The 17,722-nt window shown below is 44.0% G+C and overlaps 1 protein-coding gene across 2 annotated transcripts in view; it reads right to left on the bottom strand.

Annotated features, from left to right (window-relative positions):
* DCC (DCC netrin 1 receptor) overlaps positions 1-17,722 on the bottom strand; it is a 934,061-nt gene that overhangs the window by 148,191 nt on the left and 768,148 nt on the right. For both annotated transcript variants that reach the window (XM_081929563.1, XM_081929562.1), the window contains exons 13-14: positions 7,358-7,499; positions 2,370-2,480 (exon numbers count right to left, since the gene is read on the bottom strand). In XM_081929563.1, the coding sequence (XP_081785689.1) occupies positions 2,370-2,480; positions 7,358-7,499 (253 nt within the window). The remainder of the gene's footprint in view (positions 1-2,369; positions 2,481-7,357; positions 7,500-17,722) is intronic.

Genomic DNA, 17,722 nt, shown 5'->3' on the forward strand with positions numbered 1-17,722 from the left:
GTGAAGGAACTTCTACAGCAAAAGAGCAGAGAGGGAATTGCAGTTAACCATCCGCACAGCAGCACCAAAGGAATTTAGCTGATCCTTGCATGTCTCTAACCTTGCAGATCCCGCCAAAGGAGCCATCCCAAGAGTTGGCTAGAGCGCAAAACATGAAGCTGAAAGGTGATGGTTGTTTAAAAAGCCAGACGGTGTGTGTGTGTTCTGAAGCAATTTAGACTGGGTCTGCGCTGGGGTACAGAACTGGGTCAGTGATTCAAGGTACAGACTTGGCTCTAAATGTTTTTGTGCCCTTGTGCTTGCTTCTGCAGTGTGAACAAATGGAAAGAGGTTTAAAACCAAGTATGGCGCAGGGTGCTGTTCTCAGCAGTGAGATGGTTCATAGAATCATAGAGTTGGAAGAGACCACAAGGGCCATCGAGTCCAACCCCCTGCCAAGCAGGAAACAGGTTATTGGAGTTTCAGTTGCAAAATCCCAATTCCAACCCCCATCCCCCCCCAAAAAAAACACCAGCCTGAGGGAAAGGATCTCATATCCCTACATGGCTCCCATCTGAGCTATACATTTAAAGGAGTATCATAAACAGTCGTGGCTTCCTCCAAAGAATCCTGGGAACTCTACTTTGTAAAGAGTGTTGAGAGTACTTAGAAGACCCCAGTTCCCTCACAGATCAACTGAATTCATTGGGAAGAGGGATTGAGGGTTAAACCAATTATTGCAGCTTTGTGAGGGGAATTGGGGTATCCTAAAACAACTCTCAGCACCCTTGACAAACTAGGATTCCTTGGGGAGAGGCGTGATTATTGAAAGTGGCATGATACCCTTTTAAATGTCTGCTGCATATGGGGCCATGAATGGCTCTATCATTGACCAATCAGCTATGACAGCTGAATGAAACATCCATATTTGAAAACTGTACCAGAGGGGCAGGGATACTGTGGCCTTCCCAAGTGTTGGGGTGCAGCTCCCATCATCCCAGGCCCTTGGCCATGCTGGCTGGGAGTGATAGGAGTTGGGGACTGGAAGGCTACAGATCCAATGAGGAATGGTCATCACCATCATGGCATTCGTATAAGTTTTTCAGGGGCAATGGAAATCCCGGATCCAAGTGTCCAGAACTGGCTGCTCAAGTGTTTCAGAGCAAGGGAAGACCAAGGTCCCAGAGAACTTCTGCATATTATTTTGATAGTAGATAGACCATTGGGCCTGCCACAAATAGATCAGTTCTTTTGATAACCCCCCAGAGGAATTGTATCATGGAAGAATAAGCAGTACGGTTAAAAACAAACCTGGCTTTCAGTAACCACCCAATATTACAATTTTGGCAAAAGTTGCAACAGCAACAGCTGGGAAAGAAGTTAAAATTAAACACAGGTGCTAGGAGCATAGTTTGAGAGAAATGAAGCTGCCTTTCTTTTCTCACTTCTGCTTCACTTGTCCATACACAGGGAGAATTTTAACAGCATGCAGCCAGTAAAAACCTTCTGCTGAGAGAAAGCACTCAGACAACAGCTCCAATGGGTCTGGAAGCTGAATGCTCCTGACCTCCACTGCAAAAAAATTGAGAGGCACAAATACAAGATGGGTGACACCTGGCTTGAGATCAGTACATGTGAAAAGGATCTAGGAGTCTTGGTTGACCACAAACATGACATGAGCCAACAGTGTGACACGGCAGCTAAAAAAGCCAATGCAATTCTGGGCTGCATCAATAGGAGTATAGCATCTAGATCAAGGGAAGTAATAGTGCCACTGTATTCTGCTCTGGTCAGACCTCACCTGGAGTACTGTGTCCAGTTCTGGGCACCACAGTTCAAGAAGGACACTGACAAACTGGAACGTGTCCAGAGGAGGGCAACCAAAATGGTCAAAGGCCTGGAAACGATGCCTTATGAGGAACGGCTAAGGGAGCTGGGCATGTTTAGTCTGGAGAAGAGGAGGTTAAGGGGTGATATGATAGCTATGTTCAAATATATAAAAGGATGTCACATAGGGGAGGGAGAAAGGTTGTTTTCTGCTGCTCCAGAGAAGCAGACACGGAGCAATGGATCCAAACTACAAGAAAGAAGATTCCACCTAAACATTAGGAAGAACTTCCTGACAGTAAGAGCTGTTCAACAGTGGAATTTGCTGCCAAGGAGTGTGGTGGAGTCTCCTTCTTTGGAGGTCTTTAAGCAAAGGCTTGACAACCATATGTCAGGAGTGCTCTGATGGTGTTTCCTGCTTGGCAGGGGGTTGGACTCGATGGCCCTTGTGGTCTCTTCCAACTCTATGATTCTAGGATTCTATGAACCTTAGCTGAAGGACAAGGCAACCATCAGAATGAGCAAAAAGGCAGTTATAATGGCTGTGAAAAAAATACAATTACCATCAAGATCGCTCTCTGGAGTTTCTGCAGTATACCAGTCGGAGGAGGGTCCTGTCCCATTCACTGTCATAGCTGCAACTTGGAAACTGTACTGGCTGCCTTTGTCAAGACCTGCGTATGATACAAATCAAGACATACAAAAAGCTCAGTTAATATTAGCAGGATTTGATGAGCCACAATCTACAAAGGCCATGTACACCCAAAAGGAGCTTTGTTTATTTGTTTCATTCACAGCCCACCAAGGAATTCAAGGTGGTGTACACAGTTCTCGCAAGTGGCGTATGGTGAAATTTTCCGTAGGAGAGCCGTTGGGGCCACAGGCACCAGATTGCGACCGCATGCCACTGGTTCTCTCCCTCTGCAATTAATCCCTACAACAACCATGTGAGGTAAGGTAAAGTCAAAGGTGACTCACTTTCAGGCCAAGGGAGCCAGCGTTTGTCCACAGACAGCTTTCCAGGTCATGTGGCCAGCAGGACTAAACCACTTCTGGTGCAATGGAACAGAAACCAGAGTGCACAGAAACACCATTTACCTTCCCACCACAGTGGTACCTATTTATCTACTTGCACTGGTGTGCTTTCAAACTGCTAGGTTGGCAGGAACTGGGACCAAGCAACGGGAGCTCACCCCATTGTGGGGATTTGAACCACCGACCTTCCGATCGGCAAGCCCAAGAGGCTCTGTGGTTTAGACCACAGTGCCACCTGCGTCCCCATGTGAGGGAGCTGAGGCTGAGAGGCAGTTACTGGCTCAAATTCACCCAGTGAACTCTGGTTTCCCAAGTCCTAGCTTGACAATCTAACCACAACACCTACCTGCAGTTCTAGAGGTGCCACCTGCCTTGTGCCTTGGCAAAGCATAGTCTTACTGATTGCACCATGCAGTGTTCCTAACAGAAGTGTGAATGAATCTGAACCAGTGTGAATCCTGGCACAGCTAATGCCTTCCACTCTATGGCTAGGCTCTATTAGAGAAGCATCATGCTGGTGCTAACTGTGCGCTGCGCCTTTGTTCCCTGCGACAGCAATATATGCTTTTTTATCATTTTGTGTATCTCATACTGACCATGAAGCATAAAGATAAACAGTCACATTTAATTGCAAAGTTCCTCTGGGGAAGAATGTTCAAAATTAAAAAACAACACTTTTAAATTTTAGCTGATGGCAAATCTTACAATAAAATCAATCGTCTTGATTTAGAGTCCTTGTTGTAGCTCTGAATTTCTTTGCTATTGCAGCTGTCCTCATTAGTGGGCAGAAACACCTGCCTTCACCAGCAGAAGCTTTTAAGGAGACATAAAGTCTTGCTGCTTGGATATTTAAATCATCTCTTTAAAAGCTGCATGATTTCCAGCTCCTTTGGAAATTCTGTAATACGCAACTAAACAGCAGCAATGAAAGATGTGTTTGCTTCCTTTCCATTTGGCCTACTTAAAAATGAATTTCTACAGCCTTCCTTGAAAGTTCTTGAACAGCTCACTTTATATGCGGGCTGACAAATTGCAACAGATACCCTGCACCCTTGGTTTATTTACAAGATTTTTATTTCACCTTTCAATATATATTTCTAAAGTGATGTATGGCCAAAAACGGAAAGAACCAAATTGCAATGCATCATAAAATATCAGGAAACAGAAAACTGGGAACAGAAATAAAATTGGGCCAATAAATACAAAACTGCAGGACAGCAAAAAAATTTAAAAACTTCAAGCTTCCAAAGAAACAATAAAAGAGAAAAGGGTTGTAAAGGTAAGAAAGGTAAAGGACCCCTGGATAGTTAAGTCCAATCAAAGGTAACTATGGGGTTGCGGCGCTCATCTCGCTTTCAGCCTGAGGGAGCCAGCGTTTGTCCACAGACAGATTTCCGGGTCATGTGGCCAACAGGACTAAACTGCTTCTGGTGCAACGGAACACCGTGATGGAAACCAGAGCGCACGGAAATGCCGTTTACCTTCCTGCCACAGCAGTACCTATTTATCTACTTGCACTGGCATGCTTTCGAACTGCTAGGTTGGCAGGAGCTGGGACAGAGCAATGGGAGCTCACCCCGTCGGGCAGATTCGAACCGCCAACCTTCTGATCGGCAAGCCCAAGAGGCTCAGTGGCTTAGACCACAGTGCTACCCACGTCCCAGAATTGTATCCAATGCTAGACCTGCTCAGAGTAGACCCAGTGAAGTGAAGAGCCACATAAACACCATATATATAAATTACTAATGTACCACTTCACCCAAAGAATTATGGGAAGCGTAGTTTGCTAAGGGTGCCCTTACACAGCTACAATTCCCAGAGTGGTTTGACAATCAATCCCTCCTCTCAGGGAACTCTGGGTATGGTAGCTGTGTAACCAGAATAGGTGTCTTCTAACAACTCTCAGCACCGTTCTCTCACTATAGCTCTCAGGATCCAATTATAGCCCAGGGGAAGACCTCCTCCTATGTAGAGAAGGTCTATAGCTCATTGGTACAGCCTTTGCCTTACTTGGAGAAGGCCCCAGCATCTCCCGCTAGGGCTTGGAATCTGCTTCCTGAAACCTTGGGGAGCTGCTGCCAGTCAGTGTAGACAAACTGAGCTAGATGGACCAAGAGTCTGATTCAGTATAAGCCACCTTTCCAGAACAGGAAGCATGGGCAGCCAGAAAGGGGACTGAGTGCTGGTGAAATTTTTCCTGGAAAGCCAAAGATGCACATCCTCCTTGGCCACCTCAGTGTCGCCCTCCAGTTGTTGTTGGACTGCTAGTCCCATCAATAGTCAGGGATGATGGGAATTGCAATTCAGAAGCAGCTGGAGGATCACAGGTTCCTTATCCCTGCTCTAAAGAAATTCTCTGGTCCTTGTTTTGGCTCTGAGATGGAAAAATAGAAGTCTCTATTGCAGGGGGAAAACGCTTGCAAGAAATTGGAGGGCAGATTTTGCCAGCGCACTAGAAGTCTTAGGCATATCATCAGATAATGTCTCCCCCATCGGCTTTTGGTGCAAGCTGCTCCTATATCTTTATATAGCTGTAATTTTAGCCTTCCGTTCCATACACAGGCTACCCCTATCCAAACCAATCAAAATTAAATCGATCTCATAACAACCACACTGACAGCTCTTAAATATCACTGAGAGTTATGCAGAAGAGGGAAATTTCATTGGTGCATCGTTACGCAACCACACCAGCTCTGCACAAGGAGCTTCTCAGCAGAATGTTCTCTTCTAAACAACGTTTAGAAGGTACATTTGTTCTACTTCATACCAGATTATCGCCTACTTTACAGCTTGCCAAAAGGAATAAAAGCATGTTTTCTTCCAACAACCACACATGGAATTATTCTTTAGAAAATGAAGGGGCATTTTTCTTTCTTTTTTATTCCTGGACCTTTCTAATTCTGTTCTAATTTGTATCATGTCTTGGTAAGGCGCTTGGGACGGGATCATATGGCCCCCAACATCCTCTAGATGTGGAAGCTGAAGGAAAACTTCCCATAAGTGGAGGAGAAACTACCAGAGTCCTATTGCAGAAGTGGCAGAGTTGACCTTTCGGATGAAATATCAAATCAACAACCACATAAGGCGCTCTTTTTTCCACTTCCTCTATCCCTCCCTGCCTAGTAGTGCCATTAACAGTACCAGGATCCCCTCTAATAGCAAACTCGGGTGGTTTAACAGGAACAGAGCCAAAACAAGGACCAGAGAAACAAGAGTCCACCTCTTTATTTTATCGTCTAAGACTGCATAGTTGCCATTCACAATTGCTGCACTATGTCACTTCATTTTCTGGATATAGCTAAACAATGAGCATGGGTTCAGATGACAGACAACGCCCAACCATGGTTGAACATTGAAAACAGTTGAAAACAGTAAAGACCTGATGAAGAGAACACAGCAGAGGTTATATTTTCTGAGAATCCTCTGGAAAAATAATATCTCAAAGGACCTGTTGATGGCATTTTACCATTGTACTGTTGAGAGTGTATTAACTTATGGTCTGTGTGTGTGGATTGGGAGCTGCACAGTCAGGGGAAAAACAAAGCTGTCCAGGGTTGTAAAGACTGCGGAGAGAATAATTGGGTGCACTCTTCCCACCTTGGATCAAATCTACGCTTCCAGATGTCATAAGAAAGCTGCAGAGATAGTGCAGGACAGTACACACCCTGGAAATGATCTCTCTCAGCTTCTGCCTTCTGGAAGAAGGTACAGGGTTATAAAGACTAGGACCAGCCGCCTGAGAAACAGTTTCTATCCAAATTTTGGTTTTAAACGCAGTGTAAGGTAGTCTCTATGGGAGTATATTGCATTTAATTATCAAAGTTTTTAGGGGGTTAACTAGGCTGGGATAGCTGGGATAGCAGGCTTGTTGGTTTTTGAATGTAGAATTTTTCAATTTCGTTGTTCTGTATGGGACAATGACAATAAAGATTATCGTATCATATCGTATCATAACTCAGCATGGTGCAGCAGCAGCAGAAGAAAGATCAAGGAGAAGCAAAGTCCCTAAAATCTCCTGTCTGGGAGCCCACATGCTTACTTATTTGTGCTAAGCCACGGTTTGGCTTAGCAATCCATACAAAATGGGCCAGAGAGATGTTGCACCACTGTAAAAACGCAAGAGAGAATCCTTGCATATCCAACCTGTCATAAAAAAATGGACATTTTGGTTTGTTTATGAAGAATAAAGAAATACCCCGGTAGCAGCATGACAGCTTTTGGTTTCATATTTGAGTTGGCATTCATGGAAACTAATTTAGGATAGAAACTGCTAGGCAGAATGGGGAATTGTGTTTCAATCTCATTAAGCGGAGGAAAATGGAGAGGCACACACATAGGATAAAGCCATTAAGGAGGAAACAAAGTAAAAATGTATGAGGGTTGTTGCTGTGCAGTCCAATAAGCGTCAGCTAAATGCAAGGGGAATGACATCCCATTCGAATGGAAAGTGCGTTTTATTCCCGAAACATTTCCTTCATCAACAACACTGTAAGGCCGCAACCGTGTAAACACTGACCTGTGAACAGGTACCAGAGGTTGTTTGGCTCCAATGTTTCTATCTCACCCCTGCGGGCTGTCTTCCTGTGTCGTATTTTGTAGCCAGTGATAAATCCATTTTGTGTGCCAGGAGGCGGGGGTAGCCAGCTCACTTTGATGCTCTGTAAAACAAAAATGTTAAAGCTGATTTTATTTTTGTAGAAGAGGTTTTATACATCAAGTTATATTATACACAATACTCACCTACACACACACACACACACGTATACACACACATTTATTTGACAGTACTCACTCGTACAGAGTACTGTTGCCATTTTGTTTGTTTATTGCCCATGGAAGCCATTTTGTGCTGCCACCTTTGGCACTTTTATCAAAATAGAAGTACTCTTTTTTAAAAACTAAATCATACAAACATGCTAAAGCCAGCTGAAGGGTCAGGGTGGTGCCACTTCAGACTCCGGTTTGGGGCTCATGATCATGGGAATTCTACTCAATATTGATCCAGAGCAGAACTCCAACATATAGTTAGCAGAGTAAAAACTTAAACACATTGCAGGATTCCCCAAAAAGAGACCAGAGGCAATTAGACCAGAGACTTGAAATAGATTCTCCATGCATGCCTCTCCACGAAAAAAAGGGAGATAAAGTACTTTTCTGTATATAAAACTAAACAACCATGAGATGTTCATGCCAGGTTCTGGTCTGTTTTTACTTTTCATGTGGTGGGCTATGTTCATATAGATGATTATTTGGTCATAGGAGGCTTTCTTTTACAGGTTGTAATGTGGTGACAATGTGCCCTACTTTACAGAGGCTACTCCTCTGTTTGAAAGGTCATCCAGTCAACATCTGGTTTCAAAATGAAGAAACACAAGGAGGAAGAGCTGGAGGGGCCTTAAAGATGCCCATCAGATCTTAGCAGGCACACACAGGACAACTGGGACTCGGCTACATTAGTCAAAAAATGTTTTCAATGCATTATAAACTTTCAGCACCAGATGGTGCTGGAGAGCAAAAAAAAATATTTCCGATATTCCATAGTGTTTTCTTTTCTTTTGTTATAACGATTTAATTTCTGACTTATTTATACTGTTTTTCCTCCTGTGTGTAGATCCACCCTGGCTAGCCCTCCCCGCTATGAGGAGACAGACTGCCTTTCTGCTTAAGTTTATAGTGTCTATTTCTAAATGTGAGACTAATGAAAGAACCAAACAGCACTTCAGACAAGTTTGTTCTGGATCCTGCTAGAATGCAGTCAATCATTAAAACCATGTGTATTTCAGTGATAACAAAACAGTAATTTTAATGTTTAATAGCAAAATATTTGCATCAGTTGCTGTGATAAAAACGATGCTGTTTCCACCACCTTGGATGGATAATAACATCAGGGAAAGTGGAGGGTCAGTCAGGATTACAAGTTAAATTGGGGGTCAATTGACACCTGCCAATGACTGCACAAAATCGTGTCACAATTCTACTGCTCCTTCAAAGCCAATTAATAGCAGGTGTCAGTGAATACTTTGCAAACATACCCAGTTTTATCAGTAGGAAGTTGATTAGTTCATAAATAAATATAAGCTTTGGCACACATGTAATTTATTTGCTCATTATAAAACTCAGGTTTTTGTATATGTGTTGCCTAAGATTTTGTAGTGTGATACAATCTCAGCTGTGCTCTATGCAGGATGATACAATGTGCCCTTATGGCTGAACAGACTGCGTATTTCAATTCTGGAAATGGTTATTTTAAATGTGGGTTTAGTAGCCAGGGTTGTAAAGAAAATTGTAGGCAGATAATGCTTATATGAAAATGCAAATGTTCAAAAATAGCTTTAAAATGCACACCATAAGCCGAAGAGCAAACTTATAAAACACTCTTGAAGCACTATCATTTCCAGAGAGTAGCAACAATCCTATAAAAACCTAACGTAAATGCAATCCTATAAAACAGGATTAAATGAATGGTTTTATCTAGTAGTTCAGATCCACCAGAGTCAATGAAAGCCCTAGTTCTGCAAGGAGTGGAACACCAACACTTCCCTGTGAAAGCAGCGAACTGCAGATTCTTGAGATGTCAAATCTCAAAGGATAAAAATAAACAATTTATTTCAAGTCCAAGCAGTCAAATAAACTACTTCAATTCTCCTATGGGAATATCCACAAAGCACAACTGCTTACATAACTGACCATTTCCACCTTAGTAAGAATGGATACTGTACAGCACAGAGTTGTTTCCATATAAATTTGGGCTCCTTTATGTTACTTGGGTTGCTATTTTAACTCAGAAGGTTTCTCAGCCCACTTTTGGTTGTGCAATGCTTGTGTTAGTTGCTCGTATGTCAGATTACACGATACCAACCATATACAGTGGTGCCCCGCAAGACGAATGCCTCGCAAAACGAAAAACGCGCAAGACGAAAGGGTTTTTCGGTTTTTGCGTCGCTTCGCTAGACGAATTTCCCTATGGGCTTGCTTCGCAAGACGAAACGTCTTGTGAGTTCCTGCGAGTTTTTTTTCCTTTTTCTTAAAACTGCTAAGCCGTTAATAGCCGCTAAGCCGTTAATAGCCGCTAAGCCGCTAATAGCCGTGCTTCGCAAGACAAAAAAACAGCAAGACGAAGAGACTTGCGGAACGGATTAATTTCGTCTTGTGAGGCACCACTGTACAGTGGTACCTCGGGTTACATACGCTTCAGGTTACAGACTCCACTAACCCAGAAATAGTGCACCTGAGCGGCTATCCCACACCTGGGATGCCACCCTCCGAGCCCCAAGCCCCTCGGGAGCGTGCCCGCCCTGGGAAGGGTGGTCATATGCTCTGCCGCTGACCCTGGCTCAATGTTCAGAGCTGATAACATCACCAGTGATGGGCCTGGAATGAAGATCTTAGCGGCTAAAGAGGGGTCAGCAAACTTTTTAAGCAGAGGGCCGGACCACTGTCCCTCAGACCTTAGAGGGGGTGGGCTATATTTTGAAATATATATATATGAATGAATTCCTATGCCCCACAAATAACCCGGAGATGCATTTTAAATAAAAGCACACTTTCTACTCTAAAAACACCAGGCAGGCCCCACAAATAACCCAGAGATGCATTTTAAATAAAAAGAACACATTCTACTCATGTAAAAACATGCTGGTTCCTGGACTGTCCATGGGCCGGATTTAGAAGGCGATTGGGCCGGATGCGGCCCTGGGCCTTAGTTTACCTACCCATGGGCTAAAGCCATTCACGCAATTGCTCAGTAAACTGTGGCTCAAATTAAGCTCTGCCTGAATCACAAAGTGTGTTCTCCCTAGCAGAGAGCACGTGTTGCGGTTGGGGGAACAGGCCACTGTCATGACTAGGCAAATTTGGTGGAACCCAAACCTGTAAAGGGTTAACTGGGTTGCTGGGTATTTTTTGAGTGTTGCCAATTCGGAGGAGGGATCAGAGGCTATAAATATAGGAGCCAGACGATAGGACGTCCTCTTGGCCGTTTTGCATCGGATCACCCGCCCCCCTCCCTTTTATAGGGTGGTTCTTGGGTTCATTTGACCTTGTTATGCCTGTCATGGGGTCGTCCGCCTTTGAGCGGGGGCCTGGTAGGAATTTTGCCATTTGGCTGATTGCCTGTTGCCATTTGGTTTTTGCCTACTGCGTAGCAAATTGTCACAACTTGTAAGGTTGGCGGTTAGGCATTGGTTAAATTGGTGCTTGGAGGGGTAAGTGCCTATCCCTCCAAATGATGCGGAAAGGGAATTCCATTAAAGGAATCCAGGGGCTTGCCATTCTTTCGTCCTTGTCCGTGGTGCCGGACTTGGGCCGTGCAAGCCCCACCGGAACATGAGGGTGAGAAGTGTTGGTCTGATTCCCAGCCTCATTTCTCTCCCAATACTTGTTTCCCACGCTGGCTTCCAGTGGTGTCCGGAAGTGCCAGCTCTGTCCTTGGGGGGCAAGGACAGATAGTCATAACCAATGCCTAAGCAACCACTCACATTTTTTGTATTTGAATAAAAGTTGTGGCCAAAATTATGCCAAAAACATTAACCAAAAATTGACGTGTGAAGTGTGAATTTTTTTGGGGTGGCACTGTGGGACTCAACACGCAACGTGTAGACAGCAGGAGTCTGCTTCACATTGGACGCATCTGTTATAAAACAGAGCTGCACATTTGCATTCATACAGATACAGCGGTCATCAAACATGACTTACACACCGGACTGAGGCCAATTTCCTTTGGGAGGGTGCAGTATTTTCTGCGCTGTCTTGGCTTTTCTTAATCAATACTATTTTAGATGTTGCTTTGGCTCTCCCAGAATCAATGGCAGAGCTGCAAGCTATGCCGTAGCATCATAAAGTTCTTAGGAGATAACAGAAAAGAATACTAATTACCCTACTCCAGACAGAGGGGCAGGGCAACCACCTTAAAAACCCATTATTTGGAGTTGTGATATATCACACCTCTTAATTTCCTAATAGGCCTTTTAGAACACAATGCATGCGTTTGATAAGAAGTGCATTCCCCCCTAGGAAATTTCACACATCTTACTAAGGCAGAAGCATTCCATGAGGCAAAGGGAGGCAGCCGATTTTAAAAGCTTTTAAAGGTGGCAGAGTGGTAGACAACCAAATCTGACTCTATCAGGCACAATGAATGGATAATAGAGTGGCTGCCAGTTCTGTTTTCTAGAAAGCACTCCTCTATTCGAAGGTGACTATTAAAATAAATTTTTTTTTGAAGGACTATCTGATTTAAGTCTGGTTTCAAGATAAATAAAGGGGAGGAGAAGCAGCCTTGACATTGCACTTCAATAGAAGCATTTGGACAGCAGACTGAGCAGGAAGATTTGTGGTAATTCTACTTAAATGATAGCAATTACTTCTAAATTTAAATGGCTCAGGACCGCAATACCTCAAGGACTGCCTCTTCCCATATGAACCTACCCGGGCCCTAGGATCATCTTCTGAGGACCTCCATCGTGTGCCTCCTCCTCGAGAGGTCTGGAGGGTGGCAACACGAGAACGGGGCCTTTTCTACAGGGGCTCCCCATCTGTGGAATGCTCTCCCCAGAGAAGTTGGCCTGGTGCCTTCATTATACACCTTTAGGTGCCAGGCAAAAACTGTTCTTTTTTAAGCAGACCTTTGGCTGATCCGATTTACATCCTACGCCCTTTAAAAATGTTTTAAAATGTTTTTTTTGTTTTGTTTGTGTTAAAGAAAATTTCCTCCGTGTTAGTGGGCAGCAGCACGAGGGGGGAGGGGCATTTTTGCCAAATATTCTAGGATGGGGGCAATCGAAATATACACCCATAGTTCAAGAAGAGCATGAAGAAGAACATTCTCGGGGGGGGGGGGGATGGTAAGAAAATTATTGCCTGAGAAATTTCGGCCCAGCTTTAAATACATCAGCTGTATTATCAAGCTATTTTCCCCTTTCCTAGCTGAGAAGACAAAAATCAATGGGTACTCCCCCACGTCCCGCAACCACACACTTTATTATTTTAAGCAGCAAGGTGTTCTGTGTCTAGCATAACTGGAAAGTAATTGGTTTCACCAGGAACTTAAGCATCCTGAGGAGAAAGGAAGAGAGTGTGACGTCCTGACACACTGCCAGGAGTGAGCTCTTTCAGCTTCTTCCAGGGGGAAGATCCATTCTAGTAGGTACCTGTTACAGCAGCTGTGAATCTGCTACAGACACCAGCTGCTGAGCGTCAGAATAAGGACCACGATATGCAAAATTCATATTCTTTGCTCAAGCGGTGGAAAGCTGGTGTGTGTGAGTTCAGGGGGGGAGCACATCACATAGCAGAGAATATGATGCATATCTCTGCTTGACGCACCTTCAATCACCTGCTTCTCTCTAAATGAGCCACTTTATGGAATTATATGTGCTGTCTCTCTCTTGTGTGTTTGCATATGAGAGAGAAATCATTTTGCTCATCCTTCACACCAAACAGTGGCCCTTTAGGAATCATTGGATTCCATCTCCCATCAGCCTCAGCCAGAATAATAATAATAATAATAATAATAATAATAATAATAATAATAATAATAATTTATACCCCGCCCAGAGTGGTTGGGGAAACCAACAGAATATTAAAAACATAATAAAACATCAAACGCTAAAAACTTCCCTAAACAGGGCTGCCTTCAGATGTCTTCTAAAAGTCAGTTAATTGTTTATTTCCTTGATATCTGATAGGAGGGCATTCCACGAGGAGGAAGCCACTACTGAGAAGGCCCTCTGCACCTGGTTCCCTGTAGCTTCACTTTTCGCAGGGAGGGATCCACCAGAAGGCCCTCGGCGCTGGACCTCAGTGTTTGGGCAGGACAATGGGGGTGGAGATGCTCCTTCAGGTCTACTGGTTTGAGGCCATTTAGGGCTTTAAAGGTCAGCACCAACACTTTTAATTGTGCTCGGAAACGTACTGGGAGCCAATGTAGGTCTTTCAGGACCAGTGTTATATGATCTTGGCAGCCACTCCCAGTCATCAGTCTAGCTGCCACATTCTGGATTTGTTCTAGTTTCTGGGTCACCTTCAAAGGTAGCCCCACATAGAGTGCATTGTAGTCATCCAGACTACTGCATGGTCAGTGGTCAGGGAAGATGAGAGCTGTAGTACAGAAGCAGGGTTTTGCTTGTGTCTACTTATTGTGCTCTCAATCCCACTGCTCACTTAACCAAAATGGCACTGGCCACACAAAAGACAGAGGTATCAACAGATTCAGTGATACCCCAAAGTTTGAAGAAGTGTGTGTGCATTGCACAAACATATATGTGTGCTGTCCTTTAATTTTGAATTTAGCTGGTCTATATACCACTCAACGTTTGAAGGAGGGGACTCTAAGCAGTATGTAAGTATATGAAAATATAGGAAATAAAAATCAGAGAATCATTACCAAAAAAAAAAAAAAGACCAAAACCACTAGTCATCAGTTAAAAACAACACAAGCAGCAAATGAATAAAAAACTCATTGGGGTTTAGAAAAGCAAGGAACCCCAATGGACAATAGTGCCAAAAGAGCCCAAAGAGGAACGAACATATTCAAGCACCACAAAATGCAGACTGACAGTTGGATAGAATGAGATGAGTGATGGAACTGAGCATCAACACAAAGTGACTGGCTGGGTGCAATCCACACTGCAACAACAACAACAACAACGACAACGACAACAACAACTACTACTACTTTTCTTTATATCCCGCCCTCCCCAGCTCAAGTCGGGCTCAGGGCGGCTAACATCAAATATATAACATTGGTATAAAATCAAACAATAATTAAATTACCTCCTAAAAACAGGTCAGAATCAAATTAAAGTCTAATTAGATGGATTCCCACAGGGTTATGGTTGGGAGCAGGAAGTGCTCATTGGCCCAACAGTTTACGCTGATCTTATATGGGCCTGTGAGAATGCTAGGAGGCCTCTTTCATACTAGTTCTTATACAAAAATCCCACAGGGCCCTGATCTCTTGTGAGCGAGCGTTCCACCAGGCCGGGTATTTTGTTGCTGAACCCATGTATATGTGTGTGTGTATGCAGGAGTGCCAACTTGGCCCCATGACCATGGATGTCATGCAGCATGCATGGCCCTGGCACCAAATTTTGTGGGTGCCCATCCCCTTCATGGAGAATTTTGTGGGTGCTCAGGCACCCAAGGCCCTTGGGAGTTGGCACCTATGTTTATATGTGTGTACATGTATTGTTGTTGTTTAAGCACTGTCTATGGCATGAAAGTACATTCCATCACATGCAAAAAAAATAAAATGTCCTCAGTCTTTCAACTGCACATGATTTCTCATGTACATGACTAATCTGCAGAAGGGGGCAGGGATCAAGCATGTTAATGTAAAAAAATGTAAAAAGCAAAGGATCACAAACTACAACAAAAGCAACCTGTAGATGTGCCACTTCCAAAATGATTTGCAGAAATTCTCTTCAAGTACAGTGGTACCTCAGGTTACATATGCTTCAGGTTACAGACTCTGCTAACCCAGAAATAGTACCTCAGGTTAAGAACTTTGCTTCAGGATGAGAACAGGAATCAGGCTCCGGCGGCGCGGCAACAGCAGGAGGCCCCATTAGCTAAAGTGGTGCTTCAGGTTAAGAAGAGTTTCAGGTTAAGAACAGACCTCCAGAACGAATTAAGTTCTTAACCCAAGGTACCACTGTACAGTCATACCTTGGAAGTCAGACGGGATCTGTTCTGGAAGTCTGTTCAACTTCCAAAACATTCGGAACCCACATTGGACGTTCTGGTTCCAAAGAAAGTTCACAAACCGGAACACTCACTTCCAAGTTTGCGGCATGCGGGAGCCAAAACGTTCAACTCGCAAGGCATTTGACTTCCGAGGTACGACTGTAATTGGAAGATGGGAAGGGAGGACCACTAGGCAGAGCCTACTGATGGAAGATATCTATGCCTCCACCCTAAAACCCAACATATACGCTGCAAATTAATTTGCTAACCGTGCCTGAGACCACTTGCAGTTGCCTAGGATACAAGCATTTTCAACTTCCAAAACTATGTTGCTGTTTTTGCAAAACATTCTCTGAGCGCTCTCCTCTCTCAATCAACAGAAAGAAAATAATTATATTTGGCTGTCACTTTTAAAACATTAAACCCTTCCAGGCAGCATCAGACTCAAAGCGCAAATTCTAATTTCCATGTTGCAATGTTTATCTTCCACAATTATTTTCATAAATAGCTTATATGTTAAATAACACTTAGTACTGTCAAATTATTCGAGCATTAAAAAAAAAAAACACTGGGAAGAGAACTCAACACGCCAATCCATACATCTATGTCACATGACTAAAGAGAGAAAGGGGGAGGGGCTAAGGGTTGCTTCCCATCTACATGTTCTGTCCTTCAACTCTCATTTGATGGTTCAAAGATGAATGCAAATAAAAACATCCTGAAGATCCCAGGCCACAGAGAGGTTAGGCTGGCCTCAACTAGAGCCAGGGCTTTCTCGGCCGCGGCTCCAATCTGGTGGAACGCTCTGTCACAAGAGACTAGGGCTCTGCGGGACTTGACATCTCTCTGCAGGGCCTGCAAGACAGAGCTGTTCCACCAGGCCTTTGGCCAGGGCGCAGCCTGACCCCCTCCTCTGGCAATCTGCACAGAATTTTGCTTGATGGTTGCCATCAATTTGATTTTAATTAATTTTATAATGAATGTTTTTAGAATGTTGGATTATTTTGATTGTTGTTAGCCACCCTGAGCCCAGCTTTGGCTGGGGAGGGCGGGATATAAATAAAATTTATTATTTATTATTATTATTATGCATGAATTGGCTCTGTTGAATAAATTTGTTTTGGAGCTGATGTGAAGCAATATTGAAACCCCTTGGGATTCCTTCCAACTCTATGAAATATCTACCTCTAGCATCAACACATGGGAATTCACCACCACTTGATTCCATACGCCACCTTCTGAGGACCATTATTCCCTCAGAACTGTGCCCGTTAGCACATTAGCTGTCAACGCAGCTCTGTCTACCAAGTATTGCTAGGTGCTGATGGGATAGAATCATTGCGTTGGAAGGGATCCCGAGGATCATCTAGTCCAACCCCCCTGCGATGAGGAATATGCTACTATGTCATATGGGGATTGAACCTGCAACCGTGCCGTTATCAGCAATACACACTCTAACCAACTGAGCTATGTCTCAGTCAACAACCTAGCTACTGCATTCTGTAGCAGCTGCAGTTTCCGAACTAAGCCCAATGGGAGCCCCACAAAGAGCTTGTTTAAAGAATCTGATCTTGAGGCTTACCAATGCCAGGACCACAGTGGCCAAGTTATCTTGGTCCAGGAATGACTGTAGCTGTCTTACCAACCAAAACTGGGAAAAGGCACTCCTCGCCACTGAGGCCACCTGCGGCTCAAGAGACGCAGAGCTCGTCCCAGTTCTTTAGCTGACTCAGCCTCAAGTTTAAGCGGTCCAGTTTACAGCTTCCAAAAGGCCATCAGTATGTGGTCTAATTAACCTCCGGGAGGGCTGAGCAGACACAGATACAAAGCAACAGCTTCCTGGCAAGAGAGTAATCCTATCACTGTCTAATGCCTGTCAGATCGGCCATGTAATGGGCCTGGCATTTGCCAGCAGCAGCAGACATGACTGCCACAGTAAATCCGTCTGTTACGCACTCCCTATTAGCATGCAAATAAACCCATTAAAATGCACGTGTCCATTTAACAACCCATCAAGACAATCCTGGTCTGGAGCAGCAGTTTTTAGTCTTCCATCATACAAAGGGCAGGGGGCATTATGAGAAAGGGTTCAGGCAAGATCGTATTTCTCCAAAGCTGCCTCTCTGAGATGCCAAAGTTCATTTTTAAGAGCACCCTGTGGCTTTTGACCATTTTGAGGGCCACAAGCAACTGTCTA

The sequence above is a fragment of the Podarcis melisellensis genome (assembly GCF_964234715.1).
Source record: "Podarcis melisellensis genome assembly, chromosome: 11".
NCBI lineage: Eukaryota > Metazoa > Chordata > Lepidosauria > Squamata > Lacertidae > Podarcis > Podarcis melisellensis.